Source organism: Mustela nigripes, chromosome 1 (genome assembly GCF_022355385.1).
Source record: "Mustela nigripes isolate SB6536 chromosome 1, MUSNIG.SB6536, whole genome shotgun sequence".
In the NCBI taxonomy this organism is placed as follows: Eukaryota; Metazoa; Chordata; class Mammalia; order Carnivora; family Mustelidae; genus Mustela; species Mustela nigripes.
In genome coordinates, this window is record NC_081557.1 from 204,271,548 (window position 1) to 204,284,631 (window position 13,084).

The 13,084-nt window shown below is 44.5% G+C and overlaps 1 protein-coding gene across 3 annotated transcripts in view; it reads left to right on the forward strand.

Annotated features, from left to right (window-relative positions):
- HTT (huntingtin) overlaps positions 1-13,084 on the forward strand; it is a 139,987-nt gene that overhangs the window by 40,188 nt on the left and 86,715 nt on the right. For 2 of the 3 annotated variants that reach the window (XM_059379949.1, XM_059379958.1), the window contains exons 9-16: positions 1,026-1,227; positions 2,319-2,366; positions 4,813-4,893; positions 6,275-6,636; positions 9,667-9,790; positions 10,072-10,190; positions 11,956-12,067; positions 12,313-12,450. In XM_059379949.1, the coding sequence (XP_059235932.1) occupies positions 1,026-1,227; positions 2,319-2,366; positions 4,813-4,893; positions 6,275-6,636; positions 9,667-9,790; positions 10,072-10,190; positions 11,956-12,067; positions 12,313-12,450 (1,186 nt within the window). The remainder of the gene's footprint in view (positions 1-1,025; positions 1,228-2,318; positions 2,367-4,812; positions 4,894-6,274; positions 6,637-9,666; positions 9,791-10,071; positions 10,191-11,955; positions 12,068-12,312; positions 12,451-13,084) is intronic. The other variant, XM_059379968.1, reaches the window with a different exon arrangement.

The following is a 13,084-nucleotide window of genomic DNA, read 5'->3' on the forward strand; positions in this document are numbered from 1 at the left end:
CCTCCGAGACTTTGACTTATTTTTTTATACCCTTCTAGACTGTTTTTTTTTAAACGTGTGTTACTTTTATAATAGTAAAGGTAGGGCTGCCCAACTTACCAAATAAACCTACAGAGTACCAGTTCAGTTTGAGTTGCAGAGAAATCAGGAATAATTTGGTGGTGCAGGTATCCCTGAAATGGCACAGGACATAGTTAGGATGCAAAATTATTTATCTGAAATTCATATCTAACTGGGTGTTAGTATTTTATTGGACAATGCTAATGAAATGGAAAAAGAGGGGCACCTGGGTGGCTCAGTCTCATTCTGAAGAGTGTGATCTCAGAGTCATAAGTTCAAGCCCCACACTGGGAGTAGAGATTACTAAAAAAAAAACTAAGATAAGGGGCGCCTCAGTGGCTCAGTCAGTTAAGCATCTGCCTTCAGCTCAGGTTATGAACCTGGAGTCCTGGGATCAAGCGTTGTGCTCAGTGGGGAGTCTGCTTCTCCCTCTCCCTCTGTCCCTCCTGCCCATGCTCTCTTTCTCAAATAAGTAAATAAAATCTTAAAATAAAATAAAAATTAAAAATATACAAAGAAAAAGTACATTCAGCGTGTTCTCACATAAGGTAAGACGATATTAAAAAGCACTGGTAAACTTTGACGTGATGCCTCTAATACGTTGGGAAACGTTTGCCGTGGTCATCAGCACAGGATTCCCTGCAGGCTGTGTAGACCAGCTGTCCTTGCCTTGGACGTGAGCTCTGCTCCATTTCTGCGTCGGCAGTTAGGCAGACAGTCTCGCTAGCATGCCACTGCCCTCATGGGCTGTTCTCCTGATTTGTAAGGGCTTTCTCTTACAGTGGTTGTCATAGGACTTAGAAACCGTCACGGAAGCCGTGATCATAGCGGTAGAACATGAAGACCTTTCTAGGGGCAGAAACGGAGGCACACATTTTGCCAGCATCAGACTCAAAACACAAAGCTGTGAACCCTCGGACACATTTTAAAAACCACGATGATCCCTCTTGTACCTCTGTTTCCAGGTCTATGAACTGACCTTGCACTACACTCAGCACCAAGACCACAACGCAGTGACAGGAGCGCTGGAGCTCCTGCAGCAGCTGTTGCGGACGCCCCCGCCTGAGCTCCTGCGGGCCCTGAGCGCTCCAGGCGGTGGGCCACTCTCCACTGTGCGCCACCAGCCTGGCTGCCGGAGCCGCAGCGGCAGCATAGTGGAGATCCTGGGTATGTTCAGCCCTGAGGCCCTGTGCGGGGCTGCTTCCTTGGGGAGTTTGGGGCTGGCGCTGTGCCGGGTAGGGCCAGCCCTGCTCCTTGGAAACCCAGTCTGGAAACTGGAGGATGACAGCATGGCCAGGTCAGAAGACAGCGCGAGGCCTGCCTCTGAAGCTGGCTTCTCCGCCCTGGCCTGGCTGCCTCTCCATGGCACCTCGGCCATCGTGGAACTGAAGCTTCAGGGAAAGTATTTATAGGACTCTTGTGCCGCTGGGCCAGAGGTGGGGACCTTCATGTCCCTGTGGGGATTTTCAAGTTCCCTTCTGCCCTCAAGGCCCATTTTTTGCTGTCCTCACTGACTCTAGGGCACTCCCTCCTGTACACCGCCACTGCTCGTCTTTATGCTTTTGGGGGTCGGGCCCTCATCCCTCCATGGGTGCTGCGCTTTGGCCTGACCACTTGTTTTCCTCCTGCCCCTTGAGAGCTGGAGGAGTTGGGATCCCAGAAGCAGGGCCTTGAGAACTAGCTTTGGCACAGAGGAGGCTTCTGGGGCCTCAGTGGACTCCGGGCCTCCCCCAGGCTGGTTGAGCACTGCACACATGCCATGTGGTCTTTCCTCAGCGGCACCGACAACCTGGAGTGTTTGACTGGAGGCCTCGTTGCCATCTCCTCTGAATGTAAATGTTTGCCTGAGCCAGGAGCACACAGTGAGGGTGTGCCTGTCCATGTCCTGGGACCTCCAGAGGCCTCTGCTCTGTGGAATGCGTGCCCTACAAATGCGAATGACTAATGATCGTTGCTAATGAAAATTTATATCTGATTGATAGTTGACCAAGCAATCTGAGAGTTCTGATGTTTTTAATTTGACTTATTAAATGCACGTTCTTTGCGCTGCTTTGACATTTTAGGTTGCATTTTTGGAATTGTGTATTGGGGTGCTGGTGGGATTTTCATGTGTCAGGATTCATGTGTTGAGGTTTTGCCGGTGGATATACGTTCACACACCAGTTTTAAAGCTGAATCACGGTTTTTGAAGATTTTCAAATGCCATCTGTATTTTAGCAGCTTGTTATCTTTCATCTGTCATTTTCTGTGATTTACAGCTGGAGGGGGTTCTTCATGCAGCCCTGTCCTTTCAAGGAAACAAAAAGGTGATTATTTCAGAAATCAGAGTCTTGTGTTGAGTCCCGTTGCTTTTTCTGTATTTCTGTAACGCCGTCGACTGTGTCCGTACCTCTTCTCCACGGAGTGATGTATGTATAAATGTAACTGGGCCGGAATAGTTCTGTAGGGTGGCTTTTGAAAATTGCTTGTGTATCAAAATGGCTTTGTCATAAATTTCTAATGCTTTTGGTCAGGGGTCAGCAAACTTTTTGTGTAAAGGGCCTGTTTTAGCCTTGTGGGCCTTCCTGCCTCTGCTGTTTGGCTCTGTCTTGTGGCAGAAGGCAGCCACGGGCGATACTTAGCTCATGGCTGTGGCTTCCGTGCTGTGAAACTGGAGTTACAGAAATAGGCCTGCTCTAGTTCTCCTGCTTCTGTCTTAGAGACTGTGTTATGTTTTATAAAGGTAACTTGCCTTTCCTGTGAATTCTGTGTAGCATTAGTCAGGAATGATGTTTGGTTAATTATTTGGGTAATTTGGGCTGATGGCAGTTTTTCAGCTGTATTTAACTTTGTACATCCCAGAACATTCTGATAACAGGTTTTTTTTTTTTTTTTAAGTGTTTCTGATCTCTAATCGGAGAGATTTGGTACACATGAACACTTGACCCCACCAGTTATTTTCTTTTCCAGTCTGGATATCCAGAGGAAGGAATTGCTGCCATTTTCTCTTTTGAAATCTTAAAAGATGAATCTTTTAAAGATTTTATTGAGGTATAATCGATACAAACGAATGAATATTTCTTTGTGTCACGAGTTGAGAGTTTGTGAGCCTAATGCCTAGTGTTACTTGCAGTATTGAACGGGACTTTAACAGGACTAATATTCTAGCCCTGACTGGGTTAAGTAAACATTTCCTAGAACTAGAATCCATCGTGTTTGGGCCGTCATAGTGCAGTATACTTAATCAAATGTGAGAAATTGGTGAAACACTAAGGTTGTTTGAAGCCAATGGCTTCTAGGCAAAGTCAGTCTCTCTGTTCCAGAAGCAGGAGGGGACCATGGCAGGCAGGTGACGAGGTTCCTTATTGCTTAGCCACCTTCCTGGGTGGTCCACCGTTAAGATGAGCTTGTCCTTCTGGGTAGGAAGGTGGTATGTCCCCACTATCTTTTTTGTGTTTTTAAGTGTTTTTGTTTTGTTTTCCTTTCTCATTGCGAGCTACAGTTTTTAAGCCTTCTTTGTTACAGTTGCAAAAATCCTTTTTCTTCCCCAGGTGAGATCTGCAAATCTGTGAGAGAGAACAGGAGAATTGACATTGGATGTGGGATGAGGGCAGGGGCTCTGTGGCAGCCTGGTGGGGCACTTCTGGCAGCAGCCAGGACCTTGTACCCCTTGAGGAGGGCTCCTTGGAACAGGGGGGCAAACCCTGATTCTCAGGATAGAGACTGTTCTCATTAACCCCCACACGCAGGGTGGATTTTTCTTGCTTTCTCAGGGTCAGTCACTTGTTCTGTAAAGAACAACCCTGTTACTTAGATAAGCCAAATTGCTGTTCATTTTATATAGATTTTGGGTTTCCTCTGCTTTTTCTTTGCCTTTTTTCCCCCTTTAGTGTCACACCAGTATAGATTTCTGGAAATTGTCACATCTATGACCTAATCCTCGGAAACTAGTGAAGTGTTAGTCATTGGAAATTGCCGATAATTATTTCTAGAGGGTCATTTAGTGACCTTTATGTGTAGTGTAACCATGGTGATTTAACTAGTCCAATTAAATCATGTTAAGACTTTTCTTTTCCTTTTTTCTTATCAGTAGAAGACAAATTGATATAATTTGGAAACCAAGAACTGTAAAATATGTTTTTACAGCTTTGCAAAAGATGAACTATTATTCTGTCCTCCTAGATCATATGGCCTCAGGTTCTGATTACACCATAAAGTCTGGCAGCTTAAAGGAGAAGAGAGTAGAAGTGATTTTTGGGGTGACATTCTGTGTATGAATGCTTTCTGTTTTTAAGTGTTTATTTTGACTCCTCTTGGCTGCTGGCACACAGTGTGCTATTTGTTTCAGGAGCTCAGTGGTTATGTGTACGCTCTGATTGCCATTGGAGATAAGACGTGAGTGTCCTAAGGGCTAACAGAATTGGTTCTAGCCATAGCTTACGGTCTTTGAGATCAAATAGTAATATAAATTACCCAACAGTAATACAGATCTAAGTCAGTAAATTCTTATTAATTATTAAAATACTTGGTGTTACAGTTCGAGAGTCATTGCTTTTAACTTTGTGCTGTATAGGTTTATTGATTTTAGTAATATCTAAATATAATATCTTGGCATTCTCTGTGTTTAGCACATTAGAGGTACAAAAGTACATTATACCATATGAGAGAACGAATTAAATATGTTTATGATTTTCCGCTTAGAGTGTGCATCTATTTGATTTATGAAGTCTTTCCTGTAGCAAGGTTAAGGACTCTTGCTACATCATTTCCTAGGGAAAGTGCTCTTTGGAGAAGCAGCAGCCTTGGAGGATGACTCCGAGTCCAGATCGGAGGGCAGCAGCCCCGCCTTCACAGGTAGGTCTCAGGGAGGGACAGTGGTACCACCCCTCCTGTCTTTCTCTTGGCCCCTTCCCTGCCCCTTCCCTGCCCCTCCCCTGCCCCTCCCCTGCCCCTCTCCTGCCCCTCTGAAGGGCTGTGCTCCTGGGAATAGTGGTAAAGCCAGCTTGCTCAAATGGTGGCTAGTTCATACTATTTTTAGGACATTTACTTTGAAATGTATGTGTGTGTGTTTTCTTGGATCAAATGTTTGCTGTTTTCCTTAGGTTCTTTGAAAATTAGGTTTACTCCCTGAGCATAACTCTTATGTAGTAGGGGATGGTAGGTAAGTGTCTCGTGAATTATATGGGTTGTAAGAGGAAAATGGGATTAAAATTTGTCTGTGGACCTCTTAACTTGAGAGAAATTTACATTTGTTTACAGATTCTTTATTCACATTATGAGAGAAGTATTGATTAATATGCTAATAATTGGATTAAATGAGTGGTATAATCCTATCCAAAAGAATACTTTTAGACAACCGAAAATAGGACGAAAGTATTTGGGAAAGAAAATCTGAATAATTCCAGTGGTGATTATTTATTTACTCATTTTTTATAAAACAGAAATCTTTTTTTTTTTTTTTTTAAATTACAAAAGTAAAAGAAAATCCAAATTCTAGCTCTCTGCCACATTATATAGCTTGATGGCTCACTGACCCAGTGGTCTTTAGGGAGCACTGCTAACACCTGGGTGTAGATCTTTCTTTATCGATTTTTACATAGTGTGTGACTTTTTTAATGAGAATTTAAAAACAGAGCTAGGAAAACATGCTGCACATTTGCGCTCCAGGAGGGGAGGACTGGCTGCTTCTAAGACAGCTTCAAGCAGTCTTAAACAGGGTCTGGGAAGAAGGCAAACCCATGTCAAAGAGATGGTGACTTCCCACTGTTTCTGAGTGCTACCTGCTGAGCGAGAGCACCCACATGCTTATTTATGCCCAACCAGCCTGCCTGTGGGGCGCGGTCTGGCTGCACTGCTCCAAGCTGAGGCTGAGCAGTTGCTCAGACACTTGAAGTGGTATTGTTCCTAAGCATACGTCAGTTTTTACAGTGAAATACCATTTGAGAATTTTCATAGCATTTAGGAAACACCTACTGATAATCCTTATTTTATGACTATGACATGGTAATAGAGTGAAGGGTAAGTCAAGAATACAGTAAAAAGCAATTTTAGTAATGTTTGAAGAATGCACTCATCTTGCTTTCGAAATTTACTAGTTCACATTTTCACTCTGTTTCACGATTTTTTGCAGTTAAAACATTTGGTGACAGTGAATTTTGGGGTATTTTATAAGCATTTGATTCCCTGTTGAATGTTTCCCTGGCCCTTTGAGGAATGTGTGTTTCTTTGTCTTCAGCCTCAGTCAAAGGTGAGATTGGCGGTGAGCTGGCTGCGTCTTCTGGAGTCTCCACTCCTGGCTCTGCCAGTTCAGCTGCGGACTCTGTGGGCCATGACATCATCACCGAGCAGCCCCGGTCACAGCATACGCTGCAGCCAGACTCGGTGGATCTGACCAGCTGTGACCTGGCGAGCGCAGCCACCGATGGGGACGAGGAGGATATCCTGAGCCACAGCTCCAGCCAGATCAGTGCCGTCCCGTCTGACCCAGCCATGGACCTAAATGATGGCACCCAGGCCTCCTCCCCAGTCAGCGACAGCTCCCAGACCACCACTGAGGGACCTGATTCAGCTGTGACCCCTTCGGACAGTTCTGAAATTGTAAGTGGGTGAAGGGCTCGCGCCAGCAGGCCCAGACCTAGACCCTCCTGCTCATTTCCCTCTTCCTGTCTGACTCACTAAGGAAAGCAGAGATTACCAGCTCAGGTCATTAATGGGGAATTCAACCCCATCTAAGACCCTCCCTGAAGACAATGGCTAAGTGTCATTTGTGTTGAACATGGAGGTCAGATTAGGTTAGTTGATGATATGAATTTTGCTAAAATTGAATGCATTTTAAATTCATTAAGAACTTGCTGAGTACAGATTAAATCATTACTTAAAATATCTGTACGGACCCTATTAACAGATCTGTGGTCTTTTTTTTTTTTTTTTTTTGAAAGATTTTCTTCTTTTTCCAGAGTTTATTTATTTGAGAGAGAATGAGAGTGAGAGAGAGAACATGAGAGGGAGAGGATCAGAGGGAGAAGCAGACTCCCTGTGGAGCTAGGAGCCCAATGTGGGATTTGATCCTGGAATTCCAGGATCATGACCTGAGCGGAAGGCAGTTGCTTAAGCCACCCAGGTACCCCAGATCTGTGGTCTTAATACATTGTAATTAAAAACATTAACACTGTGTATCTAACTTTTTTGGGGGGAGGCGCTTTTCAAAACCTTCTGCAACATATCCCCTTTTATAGAGCATGGAGTTAAGTATATTACTGGTTTCTGAGCTAGCAGAGAGGAAGTACCTTAAGGATGGTCTGAACACCAAGTTTGGTAAAAGTGATACAGAATTTAACACTCCTTTTTTAAAAAAACAATTTGTACTGTTAAGTGTTCTGTTATTATTGAATAGGTTTTATTAAGAACATTTTTGGTTTGGTTTTTGGGTTTTTTTTACGTGGATGAATGCAGAAGCATCGAATGACAAAATCATGAGATAAATCACTGGCACGTCCCTATTGAGCAGTTGTCAGGTTGTCACGTGGATTCAGTTTCTGATGGCCAGGTGGATTTGCAGTTCCTCTGGTAGAGCTGTGAGCTCACAGCTGGGGTTTTTAACTAGAAGACATGGGGAAGCGTAGGACATACAGTTGGAACATTATGCAGGAAAAATGAGAAGGTTAGGGAAGGTGCTGGCCATTAAGTGTGTGGGGGAGATTCTGCTGTGTTTATTGCACCAGCTTCCATGGGCTTTCTTGCCTCTTTACGATGGATGGTTTCTGGTGGGTTTGTTAGAAGTAGGAATGAAAGGCCATGGGAAATTCTGAAAACTTTCCACCTCTTGAAATTACCCCGCTGTTCACTGGGTAACAGTGCTGGGAACGGGACCTCTGCAGGTCTCTCTGGCTTGTAGAAAATGAACATCTTCCCTTCATAATTCCCACATTGGTGGAGTTCTTTCCTGGTTTATGGGATGCTTCCCTGTCTGTTATGTAGTCATTAATTATTTGCTGAACAAGTATACTGAGTGCCTGTTAAGTTCCATGGAGTGTTCACAAGCTGGGGACGAAAGTAGAGGGCACAACATAAAACTCCTTGCTCACACGAAGCTAATGTTCTAGAGGGGTCAAGAGACCCCTTCCATTACGGACCGGACAGCAAAGAGCTTTGGCTTTCTAAGCCATATAGCCTCTATCACATGTTCCTCTCTGCTGCTGTCCGGTGAAAGTAGGCATTGACTATATGTAAATGAACTAGCATGCCCATAAAACTTTATTTACAAAAACAGGTGGTGGGCCAGGTTTGGTCATTAGGCAATGGCTTAACTACCCCTATTCTAGGCAGAGTGTGTGCATGCATGTGGGGGCATATACTAAGTGAGTAATCAATAAGTAAACAAATACATAGTTAGGTGGTGATGAGTGCCATAGAGGAAAAGAAACAAGTGAAGGTATAGAGAATTTCCTCATGAGACAGCCCAGTGCGGTGGCCAAGGGTCTGCTGCCAAGAGCCACCCGGATGAGAATTTTGGCTCAGCTGTTTCCTAGCCGTGTAGCCTGGACCATGTGTGAACCTTCTTGCCTCCGTTTTCTTATCTGCAAATGGAGGGTAACAGTACTTGCACTGTAAGACTTATGATGATGCATATAAAGTGGTTTTTGATTCTGCCTGGGGTGTAGTAAAATATTCAAGAAGTATTGTTTTTATTATGGTGAAATTTCTCATTTTAATACATTTTTTTTAACTGAGGTAAGGTTTTTTTGGTAAACTAGTTGGGACAGTGGAGGTAAATCATTTCTTTCTTGGTTGATTTTGAACGTGTGGTATAGCTAGGGACTCGGAATGACTTTTTAAAAATAATGCAGAGTTTATTTCAGTTCCTGCTAATGTATTGAGGTTCTGTCACTCAGTTTTTCAGGTAAATTACATGAGATTTCAAGTGAATGTGTAAAGTTTCACAATATGGATCATAATTCAAGTTTACAGCCAAGTGTATGATACACTGTGTCTAAAACTTAGTTGATTTAGTTCTGGCAATTTAGAAGCTAACCTAGTGTAGTGTTAGGTATTTGTCTAAAAGAAGGTATTTCTCTAAAGATTTTTCTCATTGTTGGGCGCCTGGGTGGCTCAGTGGGTTAAGCCGCTGCCTTCGGCTCAGGTCATGATCTCAGGGTCCTGGGATCGAGTCCCGCATCGGGCTCTCTGCTCAGCAGGGAGCCTGCTTCCTCCTCTCTCTCTGCCTGCCTCTCTGCCTGCTTGTGATCTCTGTCTGTCAAATAAATAAATAAAATCTTTAAAAAAAAAAAAAAAGATTTTTCTCATTGTTGACTTATTGTAAAACTTGCTTGTGAAGGTAAAGATTTTTGTTCAGGTTTTTTTTTGTTAATATCACAAAGAGAAATTTTCAGGTTGGAATTTCTTTGGCATTTTTATAGTCATAAAGCTTTTTGTAATGTAGTAGCAATGTGTGATCAAGGAAGCTGATCATGGACACGCACACCTCTCTGCACATTTCAGGAAATGACCTTTGTGTGAGTACGAGAGATGTGGTCCGTGTGATTTTTGCCTTTGCCTTTCCATGTCGGAGAGCCTGTCCCTTGGTGATGTACCTTCAGAGCCCTCACCAGCCCCTCTCATACTGTGCAGGTGTTAGACGGTGCTGACAGCCAGTATTCGGGGATGCAGATCGGACAGCCACCGGACGAGGATGAGGAAGCCACAGGTGTCCTTCCAGATGAAGATGCAGATGCTTTCCGAAGCTCTTCAGTTGGTAGGTGGACCTCAGCAGTGCACTGTGGAAATATTTTCTTCAACCCTGACATCGCAGGGTTAGATGTCAAGATTTTTAGTTGTCAAGATTTCCAAGAAGAAATCTTGGAGTATTTTTGTTTTCTGAGTTGTAAATAGCAAATAAGGAAGGTCAGTTGAGGAATTACTGTCCTTGTTCTTGATCTAAATCCTGTACTTTCATGTGGACTTTGCATAAATATGAATATTGGGTTTTTTTTATTGGAAACTTGCCGCTCAATCTCAGTTTCTCTGATTATGAAGCTCTTCAGCAAGCACATTTACTGAGAAGCATGGGCCACAGCAGACAGGCCTCTGACAGCAGCATCGATAAATTTGTCTCCAAAGATGAAGCTGCTGAACCAGGAGATCAAGAAAACAAGGTGAGATGTTTAGGCAGAAGACCACTTGGCCTTCTGAGCTTCTGTGAGTGTTTAGGATTACTCTGGCTCCTGTCCGTGTGCCTTACTTCTAGCTTTCCCATCTCTGAGCTTCTGCCCACCTATTTCCCCTTAAGTAGTGACCACTTCCTAGGTGTGCTCCTCTTTTCTGCCTCTACAGATACTACCCAGATCCTTGAGAACTGGCTCAAGTTCTGCCTCCTGAGAGTCCTTCCCAGACAGATTTGTCTTATACTGATTGCTACCTCACCTGATTTCTTGGGCCGATCATTTGATGGTCATGCTTTGTCTTGCAGCATGTCTTGTTTTTGTTTGTGGAATAATACATTTGTTTGTTTACATAAAATACATACAAAGTTTGCCAGAGTGACCGGTGCAAAGTGCGCTCCCTGGTGGTGTAAGTGCTGTCACCACCCTCCATCTCCAGAACTCTTTTCCCTCTCCCCAGACTGAAACTCTGTCCCCATTCGCCACTAACTCCCCATTCCTTCCTCTCCCCAGCCTTTGGCTCCCACCATCTCCTTTGTGTCTCCCTGGACTGTAGGACGGGCCTACAGTTGGAACCATGTGGTATTTGTTCTTTTGTGACTAGCTTACGTCAACTGGGTATAATGTCCTCAGACTTCATCTGTATTGTAGGATGTGTCAGGATTCCCTTCCTCTCTGACGCTGAGGCATATTCCACTGTGCAGACTCCATTTTGTTCTCTTCATCCGTTGATGGATCCTTGGGTTTACTTGTCTTCTGGTTGATGTGAATGATGCTGCTGTGAACTTGGAGGTGCAGGCTTCTCTTTAGGACCCTGCTCTAGGTTCTTTGGGATAGACACCCAGAAGTGGAATTTCAGAGTCCTCTGGTAGTTCTAGTTTTAGGTTTTTTTTGAGGACCCTCCGCACATTGTCCACAGTGGCCACACCAGTTTGTGCTCCCACCAGCCACGCGCAGGGTTCTGGTTTTTGTGGGTCCTCACCTAAGCTTGTCATTTTCTGGCTTTTTTTGAGAGCAGCCATCCTACTGGGAGTGAGGTTGTATGTCACTGTGGCTTTGACTTACATTTCCCTAATGATGAGTGATGTGGGACATCTTTTCATATGCTTCCTGGCCATTGTATTTTGTCTTTGGAGAAATGTCTGTTCAAGCCCTTAGTTTTTAATCAGGTTTGGGTTTTGTTGTTGTTGTTGACTTTATCCGATGAATTGCTTGTAAAATATCCCTGAATTGCTTACCTTTTTACCTGTAAGTGGCTTTTCTTCCCAGTTAATTTTAAATTCCTTGAGGGCAGGGAACAGTTTCGAACTTAGTCCGTCTGTAGATGCCCAGTCATCCTGCAGCCTCTGTGCTTCCTTCCAGGTCCTGCCCCAGCCAGGTCTGCCCCCTCTCAGCTCTGGGCATTCGTAGGGCTCTTGCCTCTGCCTGAGTAGCTGCCCTTTGTCCTCTAGATGGTGGCTCATGCTGTTCTTGCCTGAGCAACCTCTCCTGAGTGCCGGCTCCCAGCTGCCTTCTCTCCAGCATGTCCTCACTGCACCTTGAGCTCATCGCTGCCACCACCCATGTGACCCTGTGGCTCAGCTGCCTCTGACTGCTCTGATTGGGCTCCACCATGGTCTGTGAGGACAAAGATGGGCATCTCTGTGTGCCCAGCGCCTGGCATAATTGGTGCTCTGGACCTGTTTGTTGAACACACTAGTGAGTGAATGTGCTGGTTCCTTGATCCTAAGACCAACAAGTGTTGCTTTCTGTGTTGTAGCCTTGCCGGATCAAAGGTGACATAGGGCAGTCTACCGATGACGATTCTGTTCCTCTTGTCCATTGTGTCCGCCTTCTGTCTGCTTCATTTTTGCTGACTGGGGAGAAAAATGGTAAGTATAGAAAGGCAGGTACAGACCTGAAGGAAATACTGACATCTTAAGGTCACCTCGTGGCTGATTTATGCCTCATTGCTGTAGCAGAGGGAGGGAGTAGAGTCTGGGCCCAACGGTGGCTTTCACTGACTGATGGGAGAAGGGAGGGGATGCTGGGGGAGTAGGGTTACTGGGTCTAGTTTCGTTTCTGTGGAAACTAAATGTTGGTTGCTTGGAAGGTGATCTCAGTGGTTTCCTTGCAGTGTTGGTTCCGGATAGGGACGTGAGGGTCAGTGTGAAGGCACTGGCGCTCAGCTGTGTGGGAGCTGCTGTGGCCCTTCATCCCGAGTCCTTCTTCAGCAAACTTTATAAAGTGCCTCTTGACACCATGGAGCACCCTGGTATGTTACAAGTTCATGGCTTGTCCCTCACATTTAGTCGGTACTTTGGAAACTACTTCAGACCATTTTTTTGGCTGTTGTGGTTTAGAGTAATATGTGTTCTGAGTTGATTTGTGGTATTTTTGAACTGTGTTATAGCTCCATATAAAACTCATAAATAGTGCTTTTTGCTTTTTGGACTCCCTGTCGATGCAGCATTTCATTTAAACACACGTGACGAGATAGTAGATAAGTGGGAACATAAGAGCCACTTTACATACATACTGCATTTTTACCAAAAGCACAAATCGTGTATAATCAAAATTGCTTTGGGTCACACTCAGCCATGCCAGATGTTCACACTCAGAGACAAGTGGCAGCCGAGACGAGCAGAGCAGCCGCAGATCCAGCTCCTGTAGCACACGCTCTGGGACCCACTCTCATGGTGGAGTAGATGGGGGAGGAGCCACACTTCTAAAATTATCCTCCTGCCTTCTCCCCCTTTCCTTGGGCAAGGGGACACACTTGTGCTTTTGAATTCATATTAGGTAAGTGTGGACTAGTTTGAATTTCTCTAATCTTTTTTTTTTGGAAGTGAAATCTTGGAATTTTATTATTGGTTGGCAACCTGGAATTATAGTCCAGAACATCTGTT